Source organism: Zingiber officinale, chromosome 11B (genome assembly GCF_018446385.1).
Source record: "Zingiber officinale cultivar Zhangliang chromosome 11B, Zo_v1.1, whole genome shotgun sequence".
In the NCBI taxonomy this organism is placed as follows: Eukaryota; Viridiplantae; Streptophyta; class Magnoliopsida; order Zingiberales; family Zingiberaceae; genus Zingiber; species Zingiber officinale.
The window spans coordinates 79,815,619-79,824,493 of NC_056007.1; the positions used below are offsets into that span (position 1 = coordinate 79,815,619).

The 8,875-nt window shown below is 41.8% G+C and overlaps 2 protein-coding genes across 2 annotated transcripts; both read right to left on the reverse strand.

Moving 5' to 3' along the window:
* Positions 1 to 1,445: 1,445 nt before the first annotated feature.
* Positions 1,446 to 2,283, reverse strand: LOC122034243 (ethylene-responsive transcription factor 3-like). Its single transcript, XM_042593401.1, has one exon. The coding sequence runs from the start codon at positions 2,171 to 2,173 to the stop codon at positions 1,655 to 1,657; it is 519 nt and encodes a 172-aa protein (XP_042449335.1). The 5' UTR covers positions 2,174 to 2,283; the 3' UTR covers positions 1,446 to 1,654.
* A 4,521-nt stretch (positions 2,284 to 6,804) lies between these two features.
* Positions 6,805 to 8,803, reverse strand: LOC122034242 (transcription factor BHLH148-like). The gene is made up of 3 exons (XM_042593400.1): positions 8,159 to 8,803; positions 7,792 to 8,070; positions 6,805 to 7,137 (listed from the first exon to the last, which is right to left on the reverse strand). The coding sequence occupies exons 1-3, from the start codon at positions 8,786 to 8,788 to the stop codon at positions 7,027 to 7,029; spliced, it is 1,020 nt and encodes a 339-aa protein (XP_042449334.1). The 5' UTR covers positions 8,789 to 8,803; the 3' UTR covers positions 6,805 to 7,026.
* Positions 8,804 to 8,875: the final 72 nt, after the last annotated feature.

Sequence of the window (8,875 nt, forward strand, 5' to 3'; positions counted from 1 at the left end):
TCTGTTTAGCAAAAGAGCTCCATCGGATCGAACGTCTAGTCTATTTGATCAGACCGTAATTTCGGTCGGCTGACTACTCAATCGAGCTAGTTAGTCATGTCATCTTCGAGTGACTAAAAAGTCTTGACTATGGAGAGTGCTGACTCATCTTGAGTAATTCATCAATGTTGAGTGTCTCGGCGTTCGGTTGACTCATCTTTCCGGTTGGACAAACTCTTGGCCGTGACAATTGAACGTGCTGGCCTTGAACATTAACTCTTCCCTGACTCTGACCTCCATGTCATTTGATCTTCTTGGCTTTGATCCAACTCGGATGCTCCGTATCTTCTACCGTATCACCATCCTTCAGTGAAACATACATTGATGGCCACCTATTTTGAAAATTTTATCATCGAACGAACCTACTTTAGTTCTGTAATCCCCTGCCACTTCTACTAAAATGTCATGATTTGCCAATCGATCTGGACTGCCTTACCAAACCTCACCAAATCATTCCTCCCCTCAAAATTGTAGCGCCAGAGCAAACGCACCAATCAGTCGAGAAGACCTCGACAGGCATTACTTAGTTGAGCACTTTGTCTAAGTCGTGCACTTCGTTTTACACCTAAAAGACTTGTGAAAGTAGATTATTTATTTTCTGATTTCTTATGGTCCAAACTTATTTTCTTTCAAGTGTCTTTTGGGTTAAGTAATTAGACCTTAAAGATGGCATTGCGGCATTGCTTGGTCACATGGTGGGTCATATTCATAATCAAAGTCTATTAAGTCCCTAAATATATTGCACGACTTGCTAGGACTCCATGGATGACGTAGAAAACATGAGATTTTTTTTTATTTTGACTATTGTATGTATTTAATTAGAGAGTAATTTTAACGTATAGACAATAAGAAATTATAGTCTTTGGCATTGGACAACATGAATCTAGAGTTGTAAATGTATGATCCTCCTATATCCATCTATGTCTACGAGAGATTCAATGTATGAGTTGTAAGCCCCCTAAATCAAAACTCAAGTTGCCTAAGGGCAAAAGTTCAATGGCACTAAAGTTAGAGACGAAACCTCAAGTACTCACATAAAAGAGAGAGGTCCCCAAGTACGGCCTCCGTCCTAGTTGATTATGGCTTCGCGTTTGCCTTCCGCCTTCGCTAGGTCCCCCATTTACCAGCCCCCGATAGCGATCTGCGATGGTGGGAGCAGGCGCAGCATGATGACCTGCGACCCCAGCTAACCTCGCGGCGGCCGCCCCCGTGCCACGATGTGACAGCGTCCGGTCTGAAGACTTTTTAATTCTTTCTTTCTTTCTTTCTGAAAAAAATTATAGAGGTTGAGGACTCGTAAAGTATCATGATCAATTAACAATATGGCAAGTGAGTGAGTGAGTGATCGATCGAGAGCGGGGCGTCGCCCCCACACGTGAAGCTCAATTAAATTAGGCGCAGTAATCGGCATTTAAGTCCGCTTCATTTGATGGGGAACTGTGTTGCCGGCCACTGCCGGTTCTGCACGCGCGTGGTGTGCATTAAACAACTACAACTAGCTCTTCTTCTCATCGGCCGCTGGGTACAGAGCCGAGATCGGCTTTCGAAGAAAAGAAAGTAAGAGGTAACGGAACTAAAAGCTGTGACAGTGGCATCCGGCCGTCGGATCTCTGTATTAGAACCAAGGATCTGCCGGAAGATTAAGATCGAACGCAAAAGGCGGCGTCTGCCTCGCCTCCGCCGCCGCCGCGGCGGGGCTATTTTTCTCCGGCTCCGCCCACGCTGCCGCCTCGACGGCCTCCAACCGCCACTCGGGTCGCCCCGATCCGCCGCCCGCAGGCTGATGCGGAGGCCCCAGCGGCAGGCCCCTCCCGTCACCCCCCGCCGGCGACGACGCGGCGCCCGATCGCCACCGCGGCGTCATCCACGACCTAATCTGCGGAGGCGCCCCGATCTCCCCGTCGAGGCCGAAGTTGGTCTTCGCCTTGGGCCCGCGCAGGCTGCGGGCGGCCTCGTCGTACGCCCGCGCCGCCTCCTCCGCCGTGTCGAAGGTCCCCAGCCACTTGCGCGTCTTCTTCCACGGGTCCCGGATCTCGGCTGCGAAACGCCCCCACGGCCGCTTCCGCACGCCGCGGAAGCGATTCTCCCTCGCCGCTCCGCCCCCCGCCGCCGCCGCCGCCGCCGCCGCCGCCATCGCCCGTAGTCGAGATCGAGAAAAGGATGACGAGGTCGATGCGGATCGAGGAAGGCCGAAACGGGCGTACTTATAAAACGGTCTCGTTTCCGCCCGACAAGAATTCGCTAAGACGCCCCTCTATTTTTTTTTTTAAGTTAAGACCTTTTACCTTTTGCTTGGCGCAGTAAAAACAGCGAGCACTGCACTGTACCATCCATCAATCAGCGTGCGGTGACCGTTTGCGTGGGGCGCCGGGCGCATTCAATGTACGGCGGTGATTCCACTGCGGAGCAGTGTGCTCAGTGTCATCTGCGTGAATCGCGGAGGTCAAAGCACCAGTAGTACGTCGATCGCGCGCCAGTCCATCTGACGAAGAGCCACGCCGGGCTTCGCATGCGTTGGGACGACTCGGATCCGAGCGCCGGACCCGCAAGCTGCGTTGCACGTGGGCGGACTGCGCTTTTGGCGTACGAGGACGAAAGGGAAAGAGACTTGCATAAATTTAAACGGAACGCGGCGTATTTACCTGTCATTTTATTAGTTTCATAAAATCTCCAAAGTTCGTCGATTAGGGTTCACAAATAGAAATTATAATTTAAACGATATCACCTCCACTGAGTAGAAATTATAAATAAATGTATTTAATAAATTTCAATTATGATTTTATTTTTTATTTAAATATTTAAAGAATATAATTCTTTGCAAATTCTTATAATTTTAAATTATATATCTTACGTTACAAATGAAGAGTAAATTTGAAAGTTGCACATTAGCCTTCTTAATGGCATCAACAATGTCTATAAGAGTGCTTATAATCTACAAGAGTAAGTAAACGCCGGAACAAAGTTGACTAATGACCATAATTGACATTCCAGAGTTAAAAAACGAAAGAGATTTTAGCAAAAGTGCACAGGTATTCCAACTACCAAATAATTTTTCTATGCTACCCTCTTGAAAGTGGAAGACAATAGTAAAAAGTGGTTATTTTCACAAAAAAAAAAAAACAGCTTTCAAGATGTTTTACTTGAGTTAAAATGTTTGCAAGGACATTCTTTTGTGTTTTAACAAAATTGTTGTAAGCTGATACTTGAATATTCAGGAGCTAAAGATTTGGGCACTGCAGGTAACAAAAACAGATAATTTAAAAGAGGTCAGGATATAAATAAACAACTAAAATGATAAAGAATGGTCACTTTAGCATTCAATTCTATTAGAAAAAAGAAAGAGTCGATCAGATCATAAGAATTGTGTTAGCTAAGTATTAAAATATTTGGAAATAACTGAAATTAAGTTTTTCAGAATCATCTTCTAGAAAAATAATTGGACTTTCACTATACCAGGGGAAAAAAATAATAATGGTCCAGTACACTAAACAGAAGGGTCTGTGCAAGTATCAGTAGTTTGTTGGAAAGCATAGAGGCGTATAGCTAGCTACATGAGATGAAAGATTTGACAATGCAGTTGCTTTGGAGACTGAAAAAACTCTAGCTCCACAGGATTGTGTTTTGCAAACAAAGATGAGATTCACAACTAATAATTATTAGGTAGAGATAGATTCTTTTTGAACCTTTTAGTTATTGGGCAGATGATAAGTATCTTGATTGTCAGCATAGGCTTGCTCCTTTTTTTAAAATATCTGTTTCATTATAAATAACTATACTTAAACAGCATAGAGGTGAAATCTGCTATATATATATTAGTAATTACTAGAGAACTCACAGACTCTTAATATCCCCATTTGATGATCAAATTTTAAATAAGTTGATCATCAGTAGCTGAGTGATCAAAATCTTGAAGAGCCTCATGGTCGTCCTCATTCCATACCATAACAATATCTTCCTCTTCACTATTGTACGAGCTATCATCTAGGTCCGTCACAATCCAATTAGCCTGCGAAGCATAGTGAATCAGCAATCAAGTTCTTAAACCTTCAACTGGATAAGGAAAAGACAGTAATCTGCTCTTCATCACACAAATATCATAACTTGGTAACATGAGGTGTGCTTCTATTGGCTATATCTATTAGAGATAGAAATCAGCAAACAGAAGTTATCCTTCTGTACAATATAATTATGACTAAATCAAAATAATCAACAAATATAATGATATTTTTCAAAAGGTTCAAAATTATGATGATATCCATGCTTCCAGGAAGATCATTGATTATTCGTAGTTCATCAAGAAAATAAGGTGAATTGAAACAAGTCTATTAACAGTATGTCATTTCCAGCAAACATCCAAGTTACTATTCTCGAACCATCTTCTTGTGCATGATAGCTAAAAGATAAAATAATTTTGTTGTTCAATATTTCTGAATTAGTAATTAGATTATGCGGTGTATTCATGGTCCAATATCAGATGTAGGATTTCTTTCATTCAATTTTATTCACAGATCCGCTTTGCTTATAACCATAGCAACAGACAATCATGTGGTACATGCTAGCCGAATTGATACAATCATAGATACAGATGGTTCACACAAGAAATGTTATCATAGCCGAGGAAACCAAACCAGTACATGATTATCATATACTTTTGTAATAGTATCAGTAGAAACATACTAAGCAAACATGTTGCTTATATTGTTCAAGATGATATAATAGGCAATACTTATTACAAATACATATGTTCCACTATTACATATGATTGCTAAGCTGAAAATCAGTTAATACCAACTTGTGATAGCAAGAGGATTTGTTTTCAGCGAAACACAAACCAAAACTACACTAATTTTTGAAATTAATAAGAAACTAGGGAGAAGTGGTACAGAATCTGTTTTAAAATGATTGAATAACCACTTAATAGACTATTAGAAGCATTTATAATGTTATCATTCCCCTCACACAAGGGAGGACTAGAATGCTCCTCACTGCATGGACTAACTTGAGATAGATGTTTTGAAGTATTAACAATGAAAAATTAAAGCATAGGACCTTTACTTGGATATCAAGCTAATATCACTAGCCAACCATTTAGCCCAAAAGCTTAAGACAAGAGGAAAGACTAGTCTAAATATTTCATATTATTAATGCAGCAAAGGAGAAAATATAAAAAGTCCATGAAATTCTATTGATGGAAGGAAAAGTAACTAAACTAGCATATGAGCAGTTGCTTTTACAAAATTTCATTGCTTCCACACCTCAGTCATCCATGTCAATGCCGATCCCATTTGTGTGTGTGTGTGTGTGTACATATATATTAATGCAGTAGATAACTTAGAGTTTAGAGTCTTTCAAAGCTTTGAATGTCAAGTGTCTTCAATTTTAAAAGTTGTCAAAAGTCTTTGTTGTGTTTTTCCTAGGAATTTATAAACCGAATAAAAGTTAACCCACTATAGACACTCTTTCATCCTTAGCGTTTATTTCCAAGGTAATTGAGATGAATATATTTTGTAAACACCTACTTGTAACTGAATCAACACCGCAGTTTCCAAATAAGAAGAAAGAAAATTGTTTTTATAGAATTAAACCAAATAGAGATGACACAACATTTCTAAAAGTAAAATAAAACAATCTTTTTTCTTCAATTCTCAATATAATGGCACTCCAGAAGCCGGAATGAAATCCATATTAGTCTTTACCACAAAAAACTTAAAACTTTTATTAACAAACAATGGTAGAAATCCCTTGCGCAATGCTAAATGATATGCAAGACATGATCAGAACAAAGTCAATGATTGAATAACTGTTAGTCAGGCGTACCGTGTTACTGCGCTGGAACCAAGGAGCACGAGCGCCTGTCACTGAACCATGGTGGGAGTCCGGCATCGCGACACGTTTGTTATCTGAACACCCCTGGTTGATTCCTTTAGGAAAGCTACACCACAAAGAAAAGCCGAGAAGTAGAAGCCTACCATCGTCGGATGTCTGACGGAGGTGAGGGAAATCTTTCGAGGCGAATCGGTTCTTGAAAACCACGTTCGCCCGCGTGCGCTACCCTCCCATGAAGGCGTAGACGAGCAAGCGAGGCAAGGAAACTCCAGGAGGAGGCCAGCCGCTGGAGTCTGGACCGATCCAAGCTTCAACCTAGCGGCATAAAACCCTAGAGGACAAAAAACGTCCCCAGCAGAAGCGCCGACGGCGACATCGCGGAGCAGCACACCAACCAGGGCAGAGGATTGGATCCAATTCAAGACGAAGCAAAGAAATTACCTTCGTTATCGGGTTAGGATCTCTTACATCAATAACGGGCGTCCCATATGCCATATCGACCATTAAAACTATCGGGTTCGGATCCTCTTCCGTCTTGATGCTGAATCAATAACCATGTAATTTATAAGCTTAATTATGGTGTGATTGACAGATCCGGTATAATTGCTCGTCTTTCACGTGCTAAAACTTGATTAATTAAGCGTGATGTGTGCTAATTATTCCTTTTCTTTTCAAGTCTTCTATACATTTTTTTAATGATACGATGGGCTCGTGGTTTTTATTCCCATTTTCGCACGTGCAACAAATGATGTAGAAACTAAAAGACTGTGAGAGCAACAACGGCACGTGGCATAAAGGACGACAAAATTCCTTCGGTTATTCATCAGTCGGATTGGTTAAAGGATTGCTTAATGAATTAAAATATTAACTAATTTATGGAACAGTGAAATAAGTTTTACTGGTGAAATTTAAAAAAAAATCAAATAATTTATGGTAGACTGGAAAAAAAAAGAGACAATCTTTTAAGGATAAACTAGAACGTCCATTTGCTTTACGGTTGACTGTTATATACAAACATGTTAAACGTGCATGACCCCGTCAACCTGCAGCATTTCTTTAATGAAAATGATCAAAATAAGACAACGGGCACTTAGTAGGGGCGCTGACCAGGCATGCAAAAAAACAAACATGAAAACATGTGAAAAATGTGGTTAAAAGATATTATATTTCCACGTGACATTTCTGTGGCCAAGAGCTGATTCCAAGAAGCTGCTGCTTCTCTACTCCCATCAGAGCTTCTCCCACGGCCTTCTCCACGTCAGCCGTCTCAATCTATTGCAAAAGTAAAACACTAATTATTACACACATAAAATATCATATTAACATTTTAAAAAAAAAAAGAGAGAGAAACTTCTCAAGTTTTCAAATTGTCAAAAATACATTTATAATTTTAAAAGTTTTGTTACTTCACTCCTGCTCACTAACATTATTAATTTATCAAACAAAGTTAGTAGGATGACAGCACTACCTTTCTATATGATAAAATGATTAAAAAAAAAATTAAAAGAAGATATAGCATTTAAGAAAATAAAGTGAAAATTTTGAAAATGCAACTGTATAATGACATTAACAAAATAAAGTGTAATTTATTAGGGATGGCAGTGCAATACAAATGCAAATTTAAAAATTGTCATTTAGAAATTTCATAAAAATTGAATACATTGATATTAGAATGAAACTTTTAACAAATATTTTAGTTTAATAAAATTTTAAGTAGCATTTAGGAAAGATACTTTTGATAATTCTCCAAACGTAAATGTTATCAAATATTAGGACAAAAGTGAAATTTGCTTACGAATAAGATTCATAAACAAAATGTGATCTTTACGGTGGAGATGTGTAATAAGCTAAATACTAGGGATGAAATGAAAAAAGGCAGCAAATTCCGGAATCAAAGTGAAAAATATTTCTGTGGCGATCGCTCACCTTGGTATCGATGCTCACGGTGGCTGAGAACTCCGAGCAGGAGAGATCGGAGTGAATGGCTTTGCCCGTCACATTCAAGTTCTGCAAGCATCGAAGAGCCCCGATCATGGATTCTATGGGAGAAGAAGGATTCTCTACCCTAATTTTGATAGTCGCCACTTCATCGCTCCCAAGAACCCGCGCCGTCAGCTCCTCGTTGCGCTTCTGAAGCGCCTGCTTCACCTCCTTCAGCTCTCGCAAATACTGAGTCGCCGATTGAACGATCGAGTTCTTATCGCTCTGAGATTTCAGATGGAAGACCCAATAAAAATTTGGTTCGAATTAAAAGGTTTTAAAAAACAGGGGATTCGCTTGAAAAAAGGGGGACCTTTGATTTGGAGGCGATCATGGAGTACAAACCCGCATAGCTCTCGCTGAGCTTCTCCCGCCGTTGCCGCTCCCTCATCATGTGCCGGAATCCGCGGCTATTCGCCACCGGGCTCGGCGCCTGCTCCTCCGCCTTCGAGATCCTCTTCAGCATCTCCACCACCCGCCGGTGCATGTTCCCGCCGCCGGTGCCTGCCCCCGAGATCGAGCACTCCGACATTTGCTCTCCTTCGTACCTCCGGAATGCACTTCGATGAACCTCCGGCGGTGGGGGAACAAACTCCGGCAAGAGGTCCGACAAGGCGGAGGCGGCGGCGGTGGGGAAATCGAAATGCAGCAGGTCCGGCGACAAGGGCCAGAACAGGCTGCTGTCGCCGCCGTGGAAGTACTCGTCGGGGAAGGGCACGAAGGGCTCCATCTCCATGGCCGCTGCTCTCCAATTTGTCAGCTTTATTAAGCCAGTGCGTTTACGGCGCGGAGATTTGGGGGTATAAAAGCGCGGCGGCATTCCAAAAACGTGGTCAAATTGGGGGAGCCGCGCGTCGTTGAAAAAGCCCACGTGACGTAGAAAGGGGGAATTTCCCACCTGACGAATTGGGCGAGTCGCGGACCCGACGCCTCGGAGCTCCATCTCGGCCCTCGATTCCGCCAGATCATACCGGTCAACAGATCGTAGCCGTCCAAATAACCGCGTGGGCGATTGGAGAACAAATCGCAC